This window comes from Aspergillus sydowii, assembly GCF_001890705.1.
Source record: "Aspergillus sydowii CBS 593.65 unplaced genomic scaffold ASPSYscaffold_3, whole genome shotgun sequence".
Taxonomy (NCBI): Eukaryota; Fungi; Ascomycota; class Eurotiomycetes; order Eurotiales; family Aspergillaceae; genus Aspergillus; species Aspergillus sydowii.
Window position 1 is genome coordinate 115050 of NW_024467861.1, and position 21793 is coordinate 136842.

The 21793-nt window shown below is 51.5% G+C and overlaps 8 protein-coding genes and 1 non-coding gene across 9 annotated transcripts; 7 read left to right on the forward strand and 2 right to left on the reverse strand.

The window, feature by feature from the left end:
• Nucleotides 1–237: 237 nt before the first annotated feature.
• Nucleotides 238–2463, forward strand: ASPSYDRAFT_86925 (uncharacterized protein; the record flags this gene model as incomplete). The annotated part of the gene is made up of 3 exons (XM_040851750.1): nt 238–496; nt 554–1704; nt 1762–2463. The coding sequence occupies 3 exons, from the start codon at nt 238–240 to the stop codon at nt 2461–2463; spliced, it is 2112 nt and encodes a 703-aa protein (XP_040704139.1).
• A 739-nt stretch (nt 2464–3202) lies between these two features.
• On the forward strand, nt 3203–5067 carry ASPSYDRAFT_1171311 (flavin-containing monooxygenase). Its single transcript, XM_040840256.1, has 3 exons — nt 3203–3345; nt 3396–3490; nt 3550–5067. The coding sequence occupies exons 1-3, from the start codon at nt 3242–3244 to the stop codon at nt 4974–4976; spliced, it is 1626 nt and encodes a 541-aa protein (XP_040704140.1). The 5' UTR covers nt 3203–3241; the 3' UTR covers nt 4977–5067.
• A 560-nt stretch (nt 5068–5627) lies between these two features.
• ASPSYDRAFT_28888 (NAD-dependent succinate-semialdehyde dehydrogenase) lies at nt 5628–7334 on the forward strand (the record flags this gene model as incomplete). The annotated part of the gene is made up of 5 exons (XM_040844573.1): nt 5628–5663; nt 5725–5806; nt 5857–6033; nt 6059–6698; nt 6737–7334. 5 exons carry the CDS (start codon nt 5628–5630, stop codon nt 7332–7334), a joined length of 1533 nt encoding a protein of 510 aa, XP_040704141.1.
• Nucleotides 7335–7905: 571 nt separating this feature from the next.
• On the forward strand, nt 7906–8739 carry ASPSYDRAFT_42056 (nuclear transport factor 2 family protein). Its single transcript, XM_040846396.1, has 3 exons — nt 7906–8178; nt 8230–8450; nt 8508–8739. Exons 1-3 carry the CDS (start codon nt 7998–8000, stop codon nt 8532–8534), a joined length of 429 nt encoding a protein of 142 aa, XP_040704142.1. The 5' UTR covers nt 7906–7997; the 3' UTR covers nt 8535–8739.
• Nucleotides 8740–9217: 478 nt separating this feature from the next.
• Nucleotides 9218–9946, forward strand: ASPSYDRAFT_147486 (SDR family NAD(P)-dependent oxidoreductase; the record flags this gene model as incomplete). The annotated part of the gene is made up of 1 exon (XM_040841723.1): nt 9218–9946. The coding sequence occupies one exon, from the start codon at nt 9218–9220 to the stop codon at nt 9944–9946; it is 729 nt and encodes a 242-aa protein (XP_040704143.1).
• Nucleotides 9947–10448: 502 nt separating this feature from the next.
• Nucleotides 10449–12512, reverse strand: ASPSYDRAFT_172879 (uncharacterized protein). The gene is made up of 2 exons (XM_040843429.1): nt 11734–12512; nt 10449–11685 (listed from the first exon to the last, which is right to left on the reverse strand). The coding sequence occupies exons 1-2, from the start codon at nt 12487–12489 to the stop codon at nt 10624–10626; spliced, it is 1818 nt and encodes a 605-aa protein (XP_040704144.1). The 5' UTR covers nt 12490–12512; the 3' UTR covers nt 10449–10623.
• A 220-nt stretch (nt 12513–12732) lies between these two features.
• On the forward strand, nt 12733–14916 carry ASPSYDRAFT_42059 (uncharacterized protein). The gene is made up of 2 exons (XM_040846397.1): nt 12733–12899; nt 12944–14916. Exons 1-2 carry the CDS (start codon nt 12748–12750, stop codon nt 14814–14816), a joined length of 2025 nt encoding a protein of 674 aa, XP_040704145.1. The 5' UTR covers nt 12733–12747; the 3' UTR covers nt 14817–14916.
• A 52-nt stretch (nt 14917–14968) lies between these two features.
• Nucleotides 14969–15040, forward strand: ASPSYDRAFT_t52. Its single transcript has one exon. It is a non-coding gene; the product is annotated as a tRNA-Gln (tRNA).
• Nucleotides 15041–15572: 532 nt separating this feature from the next.
• ASPSYDRAFT_148309 (NACHT domain protein) lies at nt 15573–19826 on the reverse strand (the record flags this gene model as incomplete). Its single annotated transcript, XM_040841803.1, has 1 exon — nt 15573–19826. The coding sequence occupies one exon, from the start codon at nt 19824–19826 to the stop codon at nt 15573–15575; it is 4254 nt and encodes a 1417-aa protein (XP_040704146.1).
• Between the last annotated feature and the right edge of the window lie 1967 nt (nt 19827–21793).

The following is a 21793-nucleotide window of genomic DNA, read 5'->3' on the forward strand; positions in this document are numbered from 1 at the left end:
GTCCAGACTCGGAATCCTTGCTCCAACTGGCGCTGCTGTTACTGCAATCCTTATTCGGGATTGTAGACACTCGGCCAATTCCTGGTGGCAAGTGTTCGGTCGAAAGCACGAAAGGCCGTGAATAGTGCCTCAGAAGCCGACTACATACAAGGCACTTCAAGTCGTTCCAAGGCATAACCCTCTGGATCACTACTGAAGCTCTCGTTTCCAGACTTCGTATCCCAATAACGATTCGCCATGACAGTCATCTATCCCAAGACCCAGCAAACGCTGGCAAATGGAACAAGCAAGCCAAACGCCAGGCTGGATGAAGACGACCTCGCCGTCCTGGCTCTACGCAATTTCATTTTCGACATCTGCAATCAGAACGGCGGCGGCCATGGCGGTTCTGCGATTGGAATGGCTGCTATCGGCGTTGCTCTGTACAAGTACGTGATGCGATACAATCCTTCGAACCCAGGGTGGTTTGATCGCGATCGCTTTGTACTTTCGAATGGTATGTATTTGCCGTGATCGTTAACGCACTGGATCGGTGCTGAAGCTGATGTTCTAGGGCACACTGCCATGTTCCTATACGCGCTGAACCATTTAACCGGCTTCGACAACTGGACAATGGATGAAATCAAGGGATACGGCAGTGCGAAAATAAACGGTTACAAGACCATCTGCCACGCCCATCCTGAAATTGAGGTGCCCGGTGTTGAAGTTACGACTGGACCGCTGGGCCAGGGTATTGCCAATGCTGTTGGTCTGGCCATCGCATCCAAAAACATGCAGGCAAAGTTCAACCGCCCTGGTTTTGACCTGCTCCAGTCTCGGATTTACTGCATGACTGGTGACGGATGTCTCATGGAAGGAGTAGCCCTCGAGGCCATCTCACTAGCTGGCAATCTTGGACTCGACAACCTGGTCGTGGTCTATGACAACAACCAGGTTACGTGCGATGGTCCCCTCGACTGGATCAACACTGAGGATGTCAACGCAAAGATGCGCGCGAGTGGATGGCACGTCCTGGAAGTTGACGACGGCTCCTACGATGTCCAAAAGATCGTAACTACCCTGCAGTATGCAAAGACCTTGACCAAAAAGCCCATCTTCATCAATATCCACACAGTAATTGGCCTAGGGACTGAGGTGGCAGGCACGTATAAAGCGCACCATGGCGCTATTGACAAAGCCAGCATTGAGATTTCAAAGCGCCTTGCCGGTCAGGATCCTGCTGTAACGCATGAGATACCCCCACAGCAATTAGCATATTTCAGGGAGAGGAAAGCCTACGGTGAGAAACTGGAGCGGGCCTGGGATGCAATGGTCGACGCCTACGGAATTGAACATCCAGAACTACTACGAGAACTTACTACCCGCCGCAGTGGTGAGTACGGAACTGAATGGCTCCAGTCTCTCCATGATCTGGACATAAAGCAATTCAAAGGAATGGCGACTCGAGAGGTCAATGGCGTTGTGATTGAGAAGCTTTGGGCCCAATATCCCGCCCTGTGTGGCGGCGGTGCAGACCTCGTCAACTCCAATAAAGTCCCCTATGCAGACGCAGACGTCTTCCACCCTTCTGTTGGATATACCGGTCGGTACATCCGGAATGGAATTCGAGAGCATGCAATGGCTGCTGTGGCAAATGGGCTTGCAGCGTACAATCCAGGAACCTTCCTCCCGTTGACAGCGACATTCCTGATGTTCTATCTTTACGTGCGTTGTCTCCAGATATTGTTTCTCCATTGCTTGACTAACATCTATACCGTGTAGGCCGCTCCTGGTGTCCGCATGGGTGCACTTAGCCATCTCCCAGTCATCCACTGCGCAACTCACGACTCCTTCGCTGAAGGCCAGAATGGCCCAACACATCAGCCGGTGGAGGTTGACTCGCTCTACCGCGCAATGCCGAATCTGACATATATCCGCCCATGCGATGCTGAAGAGACCATTGGAGCCTGGATTCTTGCCATGTCCAAGCGTACCGGACCCACGATGCTCTCCCTGGGCAGGGATCCCGTCGGGCCAGTCCCAGGAACAGACCGGTTCAAGGTCGCAAAAGGTGCATATGTGGTGATGGAAGCTAAAAATGCAAAACTCACTCTGGTCAGCTGTGGAACGAACCTCCACTACGCTGTTGCAGCAGCCAAGTCTCTTACTGCCACGGGAATTACTACTCGGGTGGTAAGCGCGCCTAGCTTTGACCATTTCGACCAGCAGGATAGAGAGTATCAGGCGAGTGTTTTCCCCCTGGATGGCACACCGGTGGTTAGTGTCGAAGAGTACATTGCTACTACCTGGGCGCGGTATACTACTGCCAGCATTGGAATGACAGGCTATGGGTACTCGGCCTCCAACCCTAGCAACTATGACCGATTTGGGCTGGATGCAAAGGGGATTGAAAAGAAGGTCCACAAGTACATGGAGGAGTTGGGGGGTGGAAATGCGAGAATGGCGGGATGGAGACAGCTTTGACTTGTGTTTTTATATTTAGTGTCCTTCTCTAGTACAGTTGTGAATTTATAAGATATATCAATCTGCGGGTTGCACTTCCTGTCCTCCCATCTTTAGAAGTGGACGTATGCGGAAAGGATTATTCTACACCATGAACCGGTCTTTTCCTGCTCTATTGGTTTGACCAAGTGCGAAGACTATCTGTCTACTAAATGGCGTATGCAGCATAACAGATGTCGAAGTCTCAATCCAGTTGGATTCTCGGTTTCCGGTTCCCTAGCTTGGTCTTCTGGTATGACAGATGTGGGCCAGTCGGTGTTGCTCTTCCACCCTCATGGACCACAGTCGATCATCTCCGTAATAGCAGCAATCTCAATGACGGCACTCGGCATTCAGTAGCTGGTTGTTGTAAGGGACTCGTCCGATCCGGGAATGATCCCGGGTCGGCGTATACAATACTGCCTGCTGCACGGCCCAGCCGGGGGATGGTTTCCAAGACACCATGTCCGAGTTGATCGGCAGAAATTTCAGCCTAATAGACTCGGAAACATGATACGGGGATATGGGCTGATCTATGTAGTATGTCGCTACTGTGCTGAGTTGGAATTGGCGGAACTCAAAACCCGTTTCCTTTTCGTAGGGCTTCTTCTTCAGGGACCTCGCAGGGTCGATATTTTGTCTATGGGAATTCTACTTCACGATTGCTTCTTCTTCTTGTTGGTGAAATTTATTCACAATGTCTGCCTACGCTAAGGAGCTCAATGCGATCATCATCGGTGCTGGCCCTGCCGGCATTGCGATGGCATACCGGTTGAAGCATGACTTGAAGTTTGATGACTTCAGCATTTACGAGAAGCTGGACGGCGTTGGTGGTACTTGGAGGACGAATACGTATCCTGGATGGTATGTAGATTGAGCCCTTGGTGAATTCAACTGACATCCTGCACCTGTAGTGGCTGCGACTTGCCATCCCACCTCTATTCCTTCAGTTTCAACCTCAATCCAAACTGGTCAAAGGAACTATGTGAACAGCCTGAGATATTACAGTGTTAGTGAAAATCATCTCTTGATAAACAACTGCGTGGTTTATTAACAGATAGCGCCTAGATATGGACGACACCGTGGACAAATTTGACCTACGCCGCCATGTGCACACCTCAGTCGAATGCCTCGGCGCCAAATGGCACACCGACAAGAGCAAATGGGAGGTTCACTTAAAAGACATTGATACCGGCATGGAATTCGTGCGATTCGCGTCTGTCTTCGTGTCCGCCGTGGGGGCTATTTCATTCCCTCGAGACGTGCGATTCCCTGGTATGGAAAAGTTCCAAGGGCCTATGTTCCACACAGNTCGCTGGGATCATTCCGTCTCATACAAGGGGAAGCGAGTGGCAGTCATCGGTAATGGCTGCAGCGCTGCCCAGGTCGTCCCTGCCATCGCGAAAGACGCAGGGTTTGTCAAGCAATATGCACGCAGCGGCCAGTGGTTCCACGCTCGCCCTAACCATGTCTATACTGAATTTGAGAAGTTCCTCTTCAGGTGGATGCCTCTTAAACAGCGTTTGCTTCGTTTGAGTATCTTTCTCGCCGCGGACGAGGAAACAACCACTTACTTCCCCACGCCCAAAGGCCAGAAGGCACGGCATGCTGTGGAGGAAGAATCCAAGCGGTACATTCAGTCAATCGCACCCAAGAAATACTGGAAGCACATAATCCCTACCTTCCCGCTTGGTTGCAAACGCCGCATCTTTGACCCTGATTATCTTGAGTCTCTGAACCGGCCGAACGTGGAACTCCTACCTGAGGGCATCCAAGAGATGACCGAAACGGGCATTATCAGCAGCTCCGGAATCAAGGACGACTTTGACCTTATTGTGCTAGCTACTGGCTTCCAAGTATCCCAATTCCTTACCCCAATGCAAATCAAGGGTGCCAACGGCGAATATCTGCAAAAGCAATGGGACGAGTGCCGCGGTGCGCAGGCCTATCTCGGAACTTACGTGCACAACTTCCCCAACCTGGCCATCATATTCGGACCAAACACATTCCCCGCCAACAACTCTGCGCTGTTTGCTTGCGAGACTCAAGTGGCCTACGCGGTGGAGTCCCTATTCAAACCACTAATCGACCGCCGCGCCAGCATTATAGAAGTCAGGCAGGCTGCAGAGGACCGCGAGACGAATGCAATCCACGCACAACTGAAAAGCACAGTCTTCGCCGGCGACTGCTCCAACTGGTACATTGGCAAATACGGGCGCAACGCAGCGTCATGGCCCGGCTTTGCGCGGTCTTACTGGTTCCGAACATATTTCCCGGAGTGGTCGGCGTTTAATATGGTTGGCGGTAGTTTCCTGTGGCCGTTCTATCGTCTTCACCGGCTGGTCAGGACGCTTTCGCCGCTATCTAAGACTGTCTTGGGTATGGCGATTCTCGCCTTCGCTACTCGGTCTTCGATTGTTGAGACGGCCCGTAGTCTCGTGCAGGCTGTGGTAGGTACATTTGGATCGTGGGCTGCTCAATTTACCAGGGCTTAAACCATTTACTGTTTGTTGAGTTTATCGTTGAAATATGCTTCGTACCTTATTCGTTCTCGCTTCATGTATCGCCATTAGTGAAAGAAAATTGCAGAGTGTCTATCCTATTCACGTTTGGCTCAACACCGTCTTCTAAATGTGCAATTGCGTTCAGGTCTTATAGCAGTGTAATGAGATTCATAGTCTAACCAGACCGTACCAGGAGCAAGTTACGAGTGTCCTCGTGGCTTAGAACATATGTAAAGGTCAAATAAAAATCCGGAAGAAATCCTGTACATTCTATTGAAACGGGCAGCTCTCTAACATGAATCCGAGCAGAGAGGATTCTTCCTCCACGCCCCGGTTGCGTCCTGCGGGCATCTTGCAGCCGGATCAACTGATCGCACGTCCAAGTAGAACTATCCCTATCGATGTATTCGAAACCATTTCCGAGCCAATCGAAACAAATACCGCATCCCCGCATACTGTTTGGACCGCTGTCGGTCCCTGCCAGACCAGTCGGGATTCCCTCCGGGCTCCGCGGAATTCATATTGCGGCCGGGTTAGGGCAACCCGGCGAGTCGCAGATATAATAGGATAGGAATTTCATAGATGAATATGTGTCTCTAACGTCCATACTTGTCTTATATTTTCAACGTTGAACTTGCCAGGATGGGTTCTACTTATCGCGAAGCTGCTCTCGCAAAGGTAAGCTGTCGTCGCAACCTCCAATAGGTATACAATAAGTTAATCCTTATCAAATGTCTAGCTCAATGATCGCTCATTGTTTATTACCGATGCCTTCATTGACGGAAAATGGATCAACAAGGATGAGAAATTCAACGTTTACGGTTGGTCTCAGATTCCTTATAATCTATTCAGCCTTGCTGATACCTTTTAGAGCCCTCGACAGGCACGGTCCTCGGCCAGGTCAGTGACTGTGAGCTTCAGGACTTCCAACGTGCTATCCAAAGCGCCCACAATATCCAAGACACCTTCTTCTCAACGACTACAGGTGCCGCTCGCGGGGCTCTACTTCGCAAATGGTGTGACTTGATTCTAGCAAACAAGGAAGATCGTAAGCCATTCTCAATTGCCCCAAGGCCGATATCCACCTGCTAATATCACTTATGAGCAAGTCGCCACAATCCTCTGTCTTGAAAATGGCAAAACATACGCCGAAGCCGCAGGCGAAGTCACCTACGCCGCAAGTTTCATCTCCTGGTTCGCTGAAGAAGCCACACGGGCCTACGGAATGACAATCCCCTCTTCAACCCCCCGAACAACCCTGATGACACTCCGCGAACCTGTCGGCGTCTGCGGAATCATCACACCATGGAACTTCCCCGCCGCCATGATAACACGCAAAGTCGGACCTGCACTCGCGGCCGGCTGCTCCGTCGTTATCAAACCACCCAGTGAAACACCATACACCTGCCTCGCATTAACAAAGTTAGCGGTCCAAGCTGGTATCCCTCCAGCGCTTATCCAGGTCTGTCCCACCAAGAACCGGCAGGCCGCGACAGAACTTGCGACAAACCCGCTCGTTCGCAAGATTAGTTTTACAGGGTCGACTGGGGTAGGCAAGATGCTGGCGAAGCTTGCATCTGGCACACTGAAGCGCGTGAGTCTGGAACTTGGTGGGAATGCACCGTTTATTGTTTTTGATGACGCCGATGTGGATCTTGCCGTTGAGGGAGCCATGTTCTGCAAGTTCCGGTGCTCGGGGCAGACGTGCGTGTGGTACGTTATTCCGGTCATTGCAACTGGTACAAGAACAGTTACTCATGTCTTGATAGTGCAAATAGACTATATGTTCAGAAGGGCATTGCAAAGAAGTTCACGGCAAAACTTATTGAACGAGTTGCAGTCCTCAAGCCAGGTCCCGGACTGGACCCATCCACCACACAAGGGCCCCTTGTTAATAAGGCGGCTGTGGAAAAGGTCGCAGAGCATATATCAGACGCGATATCAAAGGGCGCAAAGGTTGAAGTTGGCGGGAATGCCGTTCCATCATCAGGTTTCCTATTCCAGCCCACAGTGGTTTCCGGTGTCCGTACAGATATGCTGGTGAGCAGGGAAGAAACGTTCGGACCACTTGCTCCCATAATCGAGTTTGATAGTGAGGATGAGGCAGTTCAGCTAGCTAACAATACCGAATTTGGTCTTGCTGGATATTTCTTTTCGAAAGACGTCAGCAGGGTCATGCGCGTTGCTCAGAAGCTGCAGGTTGGCATGGTCGGCGTCAATACTGGCAAGATCAGTGCTGCGGAAGCGCCTTTTGGAGGAGTCAAGGAGAGTGGTTATGGTGTTGAAGGGAGTGCTTTAGGGCTGGCAGAGTATCAGAACGTCAAGAGCATAACACTGGGGAACTGGTGATTTGTTTGTATGCTGACATGTATTCGAACTACAACTTCTGTTATTCGGGTTTTATTCACGGCAGTGCTTATGCGAGTCAGTCAGACTGTCTCTGCACGGTGGACCTTCTTCGTGACCTTTGCTGAGACGTTTCCAAGCCACAATTGGCTGCATCTCATGCATGTCAGCCATGCATCGCCTGACGCAGGAAGTACTTAGTAACCAAATCCAATCGCTTAACCAGACTGTTTACAATGGCCAGTGAGGGCCGAGGGCGACAACGAAGACAATGGCCCTAACCCTTTCTTGTGGACCGCGAGGTTGATGCGACTGAATGATATCGCACGGACGCTGCCGTCTGGTTCCACAGCTTGTAATCTCGTCCACATGGTTGCAGCAGCCGATTCAATAGTGGGCCCTGCAATTTGTCACAGCGTGTGGGAAGACATCATCGCGCAGCTGGAGGATCGAGAAGGACGCTCTGACTGGACGCAGCGCAGCCACCGGATCTCGTCAAACAAAGAACAGGACCCAGCACGTAACCCACATTCGCCGATCCGCAGTCCGGTTCTTTGGAAATGTATTTGCTGCCCGCAGCTGGTATATATTCTCCCGATAATCCCAAATTCTCCGTCTGCCACCCTGACCCATCGTCAGTCCGTATCCCGAAAATACTGCGCCAGAATGTCGACTCCCAACGGAAATATATGGGCAGGTTCCGGTTCACCCAAGGCAATGCAGGTGATAGACAGATTCTACAGCCTTCTCGACGCCGAGACGCCCGAGGCAGCAAAAGAAATGAGCCAGATGTGTACCGAAGACGCAGTGTTTATAACCCCAGGACAAACATTCAAAGGTCGCCAGGGTAATTGAGCTCCATCAGCAATATTTCCAAGGCAGTCACTAAGTCTAGAAGAAATATATACTCAACGACTCGGATTCTGGGAGGCATTCCCGGGTCTCAGACATCAGCCGCTTCGTGTCTATGTTTCCCCCTCTTCGCCGCTGGATGTGGTTGTCGTCAACAGCGCCACTTTTCCTACAAAGGATGGCGTGGGCACTTCGTACACAGCAGCAAATTGGACGCTTGCTGAGAGTAATGGGGCGTATCTTGTTCGGAAACTTGAGCTCTTCCTGGTGAGTCTACCCAAGTCTTCAACTGTCATATTTCAAGGTCCTGATTATTGTCCACAGAACCCAGCCGCGTTTGGCTGGACGTGAGCTCTGAGTGCCGGACCGGGGTGTCGCTTACTGTGCCGAATTCGATAATGGGGGCATAAGCAAGATCCTCCTCCATCAAGCTGCACGGGTGGGGGTAGCCAGCTGCAAAGATCTATGCAATATAGCATGTGACGCGAGTCCTACAACGGGGTTTTTGCATGAAGTGTACACTCCCTTCTCATAGCTAAATACTATTGGTAGTGACTCTTTTCCATAAGTTTGCACGACATGCAAGTGGGCTTCGCTTTTACCCAACCATGTGTGGTCGACGAACTGCTCCTCAGTGTCACACTGCATAGAAGTTGCATACAGCCTTCTTCACACTCCCTGGCAGCCAGCAGGCCTGCAACTCCCCGCACAAACGTGCATACTCAGCACGTCATGCTGTAGTGGCACAGTAAAAAGCAATATAGAGGTCAAGGCGCCCTGCAATTCTCGGTCTGCGGCTTCAGGGAAGCCGTGTAGTCCTGGTAAAGATACATAAGCCTGCATCTGCCTACAGCCGTGATATCGTCACTTGCGTTTTGGTTTATAAGATCCTACTCCTCTGTTTCCGTACCTTCAAGCTTGAGATCACAAGGCATCTGTTTAAGGTGAGCAATAACGAAATGACGCAAAGCCAGGAACAGAAAGGCGACGCTCTCTCCTCCTACCAAAGAAACACCAGGTTCACCGGCCCGGTTATGATCGTCACCGGAGCAGCCGCTGGAATCGGCCGAGAAGTTGCACTGAACTTCGCCGCCCAGGACGCACAAGTGATCCTGTTCGATATCAACGAGCCTGGCCTCCAGGAAACGCAGTCTTCCATTCAAAGATCCGGCGGCAAAGCAGACATCAAGCTTTGCGACATAAGCAACGAGCAGGAGGTCACATCCGCAATCGACTGGACAGTTACCACGCACGGAAAAGTCGATATCCTCGCAAACCTCGCAGGGATATACGGCTTCCAGCTTCTGGCCGATTTCCCAACCGACCTCTACCATCGGTACATCGGAATCAACCTAAACGGCCCCTTCTTCCTAACCCGCGCCGTGCTGCCGCATATGCAAAAGGCCGGCTACGGACGCATTATCCATACCTCGTCTACCGGGTACGCAGATCCCAAGCCTGGGTTAACAGCGTACGTTGCTTCCAAGGCAGCTGTGATCGGACTGGTCCGTAGTGCCGCCATGGAGGCCGGTCCCGGAGTGACTATCAACGCCGTAATGCCTGGCGTTATCGATACAGACCAAGCGCGGTCTCTAGATGGTTTCGAGGCTCTATGTAAAATGACTATTGAGCGGCAGGCTGTTAAGAGACAGGGCCATGCGGCGGATATTGCCCACGCTGTGTCATTTATTGCCTCTGCAGAGGCGTCGTTCTTTTCTGGGCAGGTGTTTAATTGTAGTGGAGGGGAGACATTTAGTTTTTAAATAAATGCAGGGGTCTAATATAGCAGACTAAGCCACACTCTTTCCCTCCAAGTCTTTTCCCTGATCCTCAAGCATATTGGGCTGCTCGCCCTTCACACTCCCTGGGAACTACTATAGTCTGTCTACTTCTCTCCTTGACCTCCTCCCAAGAATTCTATTCGCAACAATCCTAGTCTCCGTAATACCTTCCCCAATTGGCAAAAGGAAAATAGCACCCGCCGCCAGAGATGCCCAGATAAACAAGAGAACAACCCACCCCGTGAACAATAGGACACTGACTACATAACTCGACGCACACATTAGGATCGGCCAAAGGATGATCAACGAGACTGTCAGAAACAGACCAAAGAAAAGTGATCACGGAGTTCTAGATGGAGTGCTTTGATGTTAATTATCGAGAGGATGGGTCATTGATTGTGCATCGGAAGAAAAGATCTTGCAAGACAGATGATGTCAACAAGAATGTTCGCAAGCAGCTTTATGAGAATCAGGCTGTTGTAGTACGGAGGTTGATTTGCCTGTCAAGGGCTTCCCTATATCAATTTGCTGCCACTCGGAGTCGCCCGGCTGCGTGGAGATTGTCATGGCGACGAGAGACGTGGCAGACCTGTTTAACAAGGAGAAGGGTGTCTATGGCACTATATCCAGAACTATACTCATCTAGTGGGGAGAAGTATCTACAACCGCGCAGTACTGGACAACCCCTTGACAACCTCAGCACCAGCACGTTCACCACTCTCAATCGCGCCCTCCATATACCCCCTCCACCTCACTGCCGTCTCGGTCCCAGCAAAATGCAGATTCCCAGTTGGTTCACTAACTGCCCCTCCAACAGTATCAAGCACGCCGGGTGTAAGCGCAATACACGGACACCCCCATCCGGAGTGCTCATCGTTCGCCCATTCATAGGTAACCATATTCACAAACCCAGTCGCTGCCTCAGTTTCAGCACCAAACAACTTGCCGATTTGTTGTACAAGCGCTTTCTCGCGCTGCCCCGTTGGTAAGGCCGCCCAGGCCCGACCAGGGTCGCCGGACATAAAGCAGGTCAGCACATATTTCTTGTCAGGCAGACTACTTGTATCGCGGATCACTGATGCTGGTCCAGTGAAAGACTGTATAAGCCCACAGTATCCCTTCTGAACCCAGAACGGCGAGCGGAATATCATCATAGCTTTGGTGTAATAGCCATAGGTAGACGATTCTGCCCATAACTTCTTTGGAGCCGGTAGTTTAGGCGTGAAAGAGATTGTATTCAGCACCGGACTTGGAACTGTGACTATGGCTTTGCGTGCTCGCAGCGTCTTTTGACCGGTTGTAACTTCAACACCTGAAGAGCCGTCCTGCGTGATACTGCTGACGGGACTGGATAGACGAATACTATCCCTAGGTAGAGACTCCGCGAGCCCTATGGCAATACTCTGCATACCCTGACGAATACGCAAGTGCTGTCCTCCACCTTTTCGATCAGATCGCATCTGCAGTAGCCCACCGCCAGACTTGCAGTAAGTTAGGAAATACAAGGCCGAGATATCGCGTGGGTCTTGTCCCAGCATCGCTCTTGTCCAAACGGTAGCCGTTGCGAGACTTTCCGTACTTGCTCCGCGAGACCGTAGGTACGCTTCGAAAGTCATCGAGTCCCACTCTGTATTCTGAGGCCTTGTCGGGTCAAGAGTGTGACAATCCTCCTCTACCATATCGCGGATTCGAGCGACGTCTTGCGCAGTTGCAGCGTTGAACTGAGCCATGTTAGCCAAGTCCTCTACAGGGTTTGTAGGCATGGATACCTTGGGTAGTTCCCCGTAAGGGAAGGTTGAGCAATCACCATTCGCGTCCTGCAAGACACAGAGGCCGGTTGTATTCTGCTCCAGGATCTCGGCCCCAAATCTCTTAGCCAGTGTGTAAACCCTGGACTGATTGACGTCGTTCATCCACGCTGCGCCGAGATCGACAATCGCCTTCTCGTCTCCAGGGACAGCCTGGGACCAGGTCTTGCCGCCGACGCGGTCCCTTGCTTCTAAGATTATAAAGGACAAGCCTGCTCGGTGGAGCTCGGAAGCAGCGCTGAGACCGGCCAGACCAGCGCCGACTATAATCACATCGACGTCTTCCCGACCTGATGCACCGGTCAATAGACGAGGTATCTGTGCAGGAATCGGGCGGGCGACAACAGCATCGACCTCAAATAACCATGCAGGAACAGCCAGCTGCTGAACCGGCACAAGCGTGATAGCGGGACGATGTCCACCCAGGAACCGCTGAATATGCCTTGTATGAAGTCTTCGATTTGGATCATACTTGACAATGTATACTGTGAGTTTCAGGATGTTCTTAACAGACGCCCCGGCAACGATCAGGATCTTGCGAAGGTTCAGCAGGGCCAGATGGATTTGGGATTCGTAATCGGCGGGCACTGTGCCATTTGTTGTACTCCCTGGCTGACCGGCGATATGAATTACTTGGGAGTCCTGTGGTGCAATTGTTGCCGGTGCATAGTAGGCTGTTGTGGTGTTGGTGAGGTCGACTGTTTGAATGCGCGTCATGTTGCTAGTGGAATGCAATTGAATGTAAACGATAAATGGGCACAACTGTCATTTATTATAAATTTTAAACTCTTTATTCCAGTCGGCTCCGACAGCTCAAGTCATACAGAAAAGCAACCAGGAAGTATCGACTGGGTACTCCAACTGGCAGCGAATAAGAATCACTTCCGACACTCCAACAGACCCGCCATTTTCGGAGCCGACCTCTCTATCTCTCTTGCCTCTCCAGCTCTCCTCCCCCAACTACCGTGTAACTCAATGGATTCACCGTACGAACCCCCGAGTACGCGTCGGAAGCGACAGCAGCGAAAGGCCTGCGATCTCTGCCGCCGCCGCAAAGTCCGCTGCGATATCGACGAGCAGCCCGGAAACACGTGCTCTGTCTGCGATAGATCAGGGCTCGAGTGCCGGTATGCCTGGCTCGATAATAAATGGTGATATACTGACATTATAGGTCGACTACTCAATGGGCAAAGCCAAACCGTCCAGCCACTCATGCCCGGCGATATCGCCATCGGACAAATCAGCCGGATACAGGCGGGGACGTTGTCAACCACGTAGACGAGGATCTGGATGGATTCGATGTCGACAAAACCCCTTCTAGCATTCCTGATGGAGCTACCTCACCATCGCCGCCCTCACTAGTGTCGCATCACTCATCCCAGAAAGAGGACTTTGCGCGGAGGGGCCTCTCTCGGTTCTTCAAGCACGGAATTAACGCAGCTGCATGGGGCGTCTTCGACTCTCTAAACTACCTACGCATCGCATATGTCGGGACCGCCGTGTCCAACCTCGTCCATCTGGTCCAGCTGCATCGGGCTTCACGGCGGGACTTGACACTGTCGACAATACCGAGCATCGATAACCCCGTCCTCGAGGACATCAGCATCCACAGCGACGAGGCCACAAGGGTAGTCCACTACCCGTATCCACCCATTCGACCTAAAAACAGGTGGAAGCCGGGCCCTGAAGCATGGAATGGCATGACGACGCAGGATCTCGCAGCCGATGTCTCGTCCTTTCCAGCGCAGGAGGTCCGCGATGCGCTCGTTGCGGCGTACTTTGAGCACATCCACCCGTTTCATCCGGTCATATCCATGCCGGAGTTTATGGCCAGCTACAAGTCTAAGGATAATCCGCCGCCCCTACTTCTCTTCCAGGCAGTACTTATGGCCGGGGCTCACGCTTGCTCCCATCCTTTAGTCGCCAATGCCCGGCACGCTGTCAAAACCACCCTCTTCCGACGAGCCAGCATGCTATTCCACATGCGCCACGAAACAGACCGCGTCTTTCTCATGCAAGCCGCCGTCCTCTTCACACGACACATAGGAGACGGCGACACGGTAACGGGCGGCCCGTGGTACTGGGGCGGCATCGCAGTGCGCATCGGCTGCGGCCTAGGCATGCACCGACAGAGCCCAACCCTCCCGCCAAAGGAAACGGCGCAGTATCGACGGTGCTGGTGGTCTGCCTTTATCTGCGAAGTCTTCTCGGCACTTGAAACCGGCCGGCCTTGCGCTGTTCGTGCCGAGGATATGGACCAGCTTACGCTCTCACGCGACGACATGACAGACACGCCGGGACAAACACCCCTCGATACAGCGCTACGTCATGACTTTATAACGCGCATGGTCGAATTGGCCTATATTGGTCTGGATATTCTCGCACTCAACGAACCAGCCAGACAGCATATCGTTGATGTACAGAGCATCGACACCCGTCTCTGCCAATGGGCCCTACAATCAAACATCCCATCCCCCTCCACATCCAACGAGCCTGCTACAGACAAATATACAGACCCCTGGCCCTCCCACCTGCAAATGCACTACAACCTCCTCCTCCTGCACCTCCACCGAAACTTCCCCACAAACCCTTCCAGTCAAAACATCTGCAGCACCGCCGCGCGCGCCATCATCTGCACGCTCGAAACCCTAACAACCCTCTGCAGCCTCCCCCAATGTCACTTCACAGCCGCGAGCGCTCTAACAGCATGCGGTATCCAACTCGCGCACGAGATCCGATCCGCGATAGCAAGCGAGACTTTCCTGGTGGCGATCCACGCCCTCGAATACCTCTCCCGTCTACTGCGTCCGGCGCAATTATTATCAGCGTACTGGCCTAATGCAGAGGCCGTGCATAGTGTGTTTCAGGAGATATATAATGAGTATAAAAGCTATGTCACGCAGGGACTGCAGGGTGAGCCTGTGGTTGTGTCCGATGTGCAGCCAGACTGGTATCGCTTGCTTGCTGGGCAGTCTGTGCAGTCGGTTCCGGTTCCGGAGGCGGGGAGGGAGTGGGAGTGGTTGAATATCGGTGGGGCGTTGTAGCAGTACTACGGTTACAGGTATACATTATGTCAAGACATAGGCGATATTATATAGTAGTCGAGAAATTAGCGTGGCTAGGTAAATTAGTGTTTTGTGCGACAGTTATGTGTTTGTGGTGATTAAGCCCAAACTAGCGCCGACATTCAACAGCCGGTCCTATGATGTAGAGGTTATCATGCCAGATTTTGATTCTGGACACCCGCGTTCGAATCGCGGTAGGACCTCATTAACATTTCTTTTTTCATTTCTTTTTGCGAACTTGTTATTTTATCAACGGAGTTTCTCGCGATTTGTTTTTATAGTTCAACAACAATAATAATATTAATTGTCATTAAGATTAAATTCAAGTCCGTTTTCGCGTTGCCCAAGTTACTCAGTTGTCTGACCATTTTGTTTCGCTTATATATATTCCCGCTTCTGCTTCATCGTCGGGCGGATTCTCTAACTACTGCGCACCTCTACTACCCCTCTTTGCCCTCTGATATAGAAAGCAGCCATGACTCACTACAATATTTGGCGTTTCGCACAAAAATAAGAAAACGCGACGCTCGCCGTCAATCCTGTGATATTTTGCTGAGCTACCCAGTCGTGGGTTTGATTCGCGCTGAGGTTAATGAATTCTAACTGCCAAGATTGATGCCTGAGGCCGGGACAAGATGCTAATGCCTCGCGTGTTGACGGGAGGGCGCGCCGGCCTAAATAAATATAGGCGAGCACATTAAAATAGGCCGCCCTTTCCATGGGTACTCCAAAAATTTACCTAAAAAACGTTGCCCACCGAGATCTCTGTGGCTCCGGCAATGCTCGCATACACCAAGCTGATAGTCCTCCCTCAAAGGCAGGGTCCGCGGTCCTCCACTTCTCCGACAACTTATCCTTCCAGTCGTCAATACGTATCGTCTGCCTTTTGCCATTGGAACCTTCAAGAACCATCATCCCCTCCGGCACACATTCGGAGGCGCGAAGCGCAGGGCCGGTATAATAAAACTCGTGCTGAGGATCGCAGAGGCCCCTAGGATGGGACCCCGCCGACTGGATATCTTGGTAGCACCGTCGACAAAGGGCCGTCAAAGGGCAAGAGCGACAGAAGTACCAGTGGCATATCGAGCTCATCTCCCGCTTGCAGCTTGAACATTCGGCGAGCTGGTCGATTGAGAATGGGAAATCGTCCTCATCATCATCCGGTGCTTCAGTTTTGTCATCTGGACGACGATGCCGCTTCGCCTGTCGCAGACAGTCCCTATGCCAGACTTTGAGTAAGTACAAGGCCCCATTCAGATATTCGTCGCTGTCCGCGTCCGCAGCCACCAGAAATGTGCTGAAGAGGCTCCTAAGCGCCTCATCATCGTTGGAAGGGCGGTCATCCGACAACAGGTGGATACTTCTCTTCACACGACCGCGGAGAACTTCTCTGGCGTTGGTGATATCACCATGGTCTCGCAGCCATCTCGAGATGACCAGGCAGATACCACTCGATTCAGCACTTTCGTCCAATCTCAAAGGGGGCTTTGTGCAGAATGGAACCTCTGGACGGTAAAGACACACGGCTGCTAACCGACTTGCTGACCACGCCTGAGCCGCCTCGATACCCCGGCTATCGGGGTTGTCCAGGGAGATAACTTCGTACCAAGCTTGGATCCCTGCGCTGAGTAGGCTGTGCTCAAACATCATTAAGGCCAGTAGGTATTCCGCCGCCGCCATGTTGTCGGTTTGAGTCTCTCTTGAGGCTGCGATTCTGCCTCGAACCAAGGCAACAAGATCAATATACTTCCCATCATCGTCCCGCATCAGCGCGTAGTGAAGGACCCTATATATTAGCCGGGGCGCCCAAATGATTGATGAAGTGACGAATTCGAGTAAATCCGCCTTTTCGGTCCATTGAAGAGAGACGGTAAAATCGAACACATCTTGAACACGATGCGTCTGGTGCAGTTGCAAATAGATCCAAAAGAACGAATGCAGCAGATCCCTGTCTCGGTAATCATCGTTTTGTTCCACGAACGCTTTCCAGGCCTCATTTGCGGTGGCAGCAGCCTTGTCAGTCATTCCCGCAAGTTGCTCCATTTGCGCACGGTTCAGCAGTTTCCCGATAGGATCCTGCCAGCCACGGTCCCGGGAGTGGTCGTACAGCGACTCGGCCTGATCGGAGTGTTCTAATGCCTCCTTGTACCTCCAGACCTTGGTACATGCACGGGCCATGTCTCTGTGAATCACAGAGAGCGCCTGCCTGCTTAAGAAAGGCTTCTTGTAATGTTCGTCGAGAGCGATCTGGAACCTTTCGAGGGCTGCCGCATAACTCTGATGCAGGAGCATCGCCTGGGCGAGTCGGGCATGCCAAATGGGCGTCGTCTCGAGATGCTGCATCTCGGCGGTATGCAGCAACTTGCGAGGCTCCAGACCGGAGAATATCCCCCTAAGCCTCTCATCGGCGGTTGGATCAGGGACTGCCATTTGAGCGTACACAAATAGCATGGCGGAGAGAACACCTGGTAGTCCATCCTCGTCTTCGATATCTTTCGGAACGAGCCAAAGCCGGGAGAAATACTCTGCCAAACGAGAAAAGAGCACCGTGAAAGGACATGCATCGCTTGCCACCGTCGAAGACCGAGCACAATCCTGCAAGAGTTGTTTCGCGTCCGGGGACAGCCAGTTCAGCACCAACTCTGCCCTCTCATTTGCCGTATCATGATCCCGAGTATCCCACCAGTAATAGGCGATCTCTGTGGGGTGGGACGACGGGTAAAAGTGGTATTCAGAGAAGCGAGTCACAAAGCAGTTTTCGATGAGCCAGTGATGGGGTTTGAATACCGGCTCCTCGGTGAAGAGAGCGGCAAGCAGAGCTTGTATTGCTTCTCGTAGATTTGCTGCTTTCTCTGGATTTGCACGCGACAGATGCACCGGTAGGAATTTCTGAGCATATCTATTGACCGACCAGAGCGACCTTTTGGACACGAGTGCGGATTTTCTTTGGAGAGCGTAGAGTAAGACAAATACAAAGTACGCTTCAGCTCGGTCCGGGTCGACCTGGATGGGTCCAGCCTCCGCAGGTTTGCTGAAGAATTCGTAAAAGGAACTATGCCGCAGAGTTACAATGACAGCGTCGTCTCTATCTTCTTCTACTTCTTCATCCCCAGCGGACCGCAGCGAAAACAGGGATGAGTATACCGTGCGAAGATCGCCCTCCAGATTCAGGACCTCCTCTCCAAGGATGACCTCCAGGATAACGTCGAGCTGCTGCACCGTCAGCGGCTTCTGAGCCTTTGTCACAATCGAAAGTAAGATGTTGAGCTCTTGAGTCTGCGTCGCCATTTCTTCCTCGGTGGATGCTTCCTCGTCAGACAGCTTATCATCCGACATCGCATCCGAGGCCGACAACTCTTTAGCCAGGCGCTTCAGCTCTGCATGTAACATCGCTCTGATTCCCCGGGGCATCGTCCGGACCACTTTGCGAATCTGTTCCTTGGTCCGACAGCTCAAAACCGATTTTATCACAAGGTTGGCCCATTCCCAGAGGCCTTCTGCTTGCCCGCATATACCCCGGACAATCTCGGCTTGAAAGTCTGGAGACCCCCGAAACAGCCTGGTCTTCTGCAGCTTCTGAGAGACGTATCCGGAAAGGTCGTCCTGGTTCTGGCTGTTGGTGATTTCGATTTCGGGAATCCACCCAAGGGAGTGCTCTTCGAGAATGCCGCGCACCGAATCCCTACCTAAAAGCACGACTCGAATTAATGGAGTGCCCATCTGCTCCTCTGTCGCGTACGTGCTCTCCAGTAGGCTGCAAAGGATCTCTTGTTCCTCCGGATCGGCCTCATCGATACCGTCAATGACAAGACACGCTCTGGGGCCCGGCGGAGACGCGGCGAAGTAGTCGAGCAAGAGTTTCCTCCAGACAACGTAGCTGTTGGCTGGGTCTTCTTTCAGACAGAACTCTTCCGCATGCGCTGCGAAGGCCGATCGCTGGACAACCGCTTGCCATGCCAGCGTCCGCAGCGCTTTGTTAGAGGAGCGCAGATCCACATCGTTGCTCTTGAAGAAGAAAGAGGCGACGATGGGTGCAGCAGATGGGCCGGACGCGTCTGCCGCCGCGAGATCGCTGATGATTTTCGACGCCAGGTAGGACTTGCCCACCCCAGGACCGCCGTGAATCCAGAGGAGAGGCTCGGATCCCTGCGCCCAGGACCGGATCCTATCTTCAATCCAGGTGCCCGATCCAGGCATCCGAGTCTCGTTGATCGCGGAAAAGACGCGGCCGGATGCAGAGACGGGGTCCAATGCCTTCTTCACCCTGTCTAGCCTCTCTCGGTGATTTCTGTTGTTGTCGCGCTCGAGTAGCTCCGCTGTATTGCTGAGCGCCTGATGAGTGAGATCGAGCCCGTGAGCAGAGACCATCTTGTGTTCCTGGCTCGTCAACTCCTCCAGCTGGCCCAGAAGCGAGCTAACCGATGTATCCTCGACCAGTATACTCTTTGTCCATTTTGTAAGCCTTGCTCTGAGCGACCCACGACTCAACAGTTTCTGCGAGACTGCGCAGACACTCAGGAAATTAACCAGGACTCTGACGATGATAGTCTTCATTCCCTCGCTGAGAGGAACCCCCTTGTACGAGTCCAGCCGGAGAGCAAAATGACCAAGTTTGTGAAACAAGCCGGTAAGCATGTCGAAAGATTCACTAACCCTGCGAGCACCTCGAACCAGAAGCATCATGGCGCCCATGATGGACCCAGCTGGTGGGAAAGCTGCGGAGGCTGCACCCGCGAGCAGATCGCCCCAGTTCTCAAAGGGTGCCACGACCACCTGCATCGCGTGGAAGAGCGGGCGTTTCTTCATCCGGAAGTCCTCAAAATGGTCCTTCTCTGCGTCTAACTGACGAGACAGATCCTCGGGACCGCGGATCTTGGGGAAGTCGCCGTCGGTAAGTGCGATCCCGGTTTCTCTAGCATAGTCGTCACAGGCAGAACGCCAGAGTGCGAACAGCTTGTCATTCAAAGGGTCACTTGTGGTTCGAGACATCTTTGTCAGGCGCGCAGACAGGAGGGGCAGTACGGTTGCATGCTCGTGTTCTGGAGGCGCCTGACACGATGCCCCTCATTTCATCCAGCAAGCGTCCTTTTCAGGATTAGTCTGTAAACGCGCAGTATATATAGCGAAATAGCCCAACTCAAACTGGAAGTAACGTAGTCTTGAGACGTTTGCTACAATTTATATAAAACAACGACTTGGGAGAAATCAGCCATCCTATGACATGAATCTGGCTAATTGGAATTCTTGTGCAAGCTTCTTGAGCTTAGCCTTACATAACTATAGCACAGCAAAGTTCTTCACGATTTAGTTAAGAAATTAGCTTTTTATATAAATAACTTTATTTTATAGATATTATACTCTGCCCCTCTAACTTGCCAGGGAGGATGAACGTGCTTTTATAAAAAATATCCGGTATCGACCATTTTGCTTTGTATCGATTAATTCAAGAATAGATCTAGAGTTGCTGGAAATCTGCTATGTGGCAGCAATTCAAGGACTCTATTCGCGGTTCATCCTATACAAACCCATGATCGCTGTAGACGTTACTACTTCCAGCCACGATAACTAAGGTACCGCGGTCAGCCCTCCTCCGGTTCCCTCTACCAATATCTGTACTTCTCATCTATCATAATGGTATATATAAAGAGGCTCCTGTCCGGTGAACAGTATAATTAACAGACCTGGGTTCGACAAGTTTCTTTCCGTAAAGAAAGCGGAACTAGATTTACTAAAGCCTTACTGGGTATGGAGTAGACAGGCCTGATGTTAACCGAGGCAGGTGTTGATTCATAGCAAGACTTATTCCGGCAGAAAGGGTAGTATGGACCTTTACAAGAGCTATCTAGACAAAGATAGACCCATGATCTCTGAGCTATAGCTGCAGAACTAAAGATATTTGCCAACCATCTATGACCGATAATCAAGGAATACATCAAACAACATCAATAGCAGAGGACAAAGGGCAGATAGCTTGCTGGAGCTGTCTCGTTGGCCTGTGCCCCTTGATCATTCCGGAAAATTCTGCATAATACGGTAACACCTGTTTAAGCCTTGACGCAACAGGTCCAACAGCCCTATAGCGCAGGAGATTAGAATATCAGTTGCTTGTTATGCCAGAAAAGGTCTTTGTGGTCGGGACATACATTAGGAAGCTCGGTTATTGGGGCAGTGGGAGGACACTGGAGGCTGTCGGGACCATCCAAGCAGATATTAAGGCAGTCGGCACTGTTGTTCAACGCATTCTGATTTTCGATGGCAAGGGCAGTGGAAACGACCAAGGCCATAGTGGCGAAAAAGATAGAATTGAGGTGCATCTTGGTTGCTCAAAGTTTTGGAGGGTTGTAGAAATAGAATGTAATTAATGATCGTGGAATAACGTCCACAAGAGCATTTCAATCACGCCATATTTATATGATTCAAGCTCCTCGCTAGAGCTTTCGATTTCATAAATTCTATTCCATAAACAGAGGCAGGAAACACTAGGCTTGATTAGGAATGTTGTACAAGGGATGGAATATTCACTTAATAGCTCCAGTTCAGCTGGAGGTCCTAAAAAATGTGTCTACGTCTGCACGCAGTTAATTTATTTCCGCGGTAATCCTATCTTTTACTGGACTAGGAGGTGCAGATACAAGCGGCTTGCAAAATTTAATTTTCAAGGTCTGATGAAGCCTACATGGATCAGCATAAAGATTGGTGAAGGATAATGTAGATTGCTGCGTTCCTATTCAGGCCCTCATTTTGAGAATCCAATCGTAAAGGATCAAGGTTGATAAAGTAATTTACCAACCCATATCGATATTGCCCGACAGTAGTAAGATCTAGAAATTATTCAGGCAAGCAGGTATTGTCTCGCCAGCTCACGCTTTTTCCTGTACCCTTTTCCTGTGGCTAGCTGACGACCCACTTTATATGCATGTTCGAAGGAAGAGCTCGGCATGCAGTGCCTGACGTAG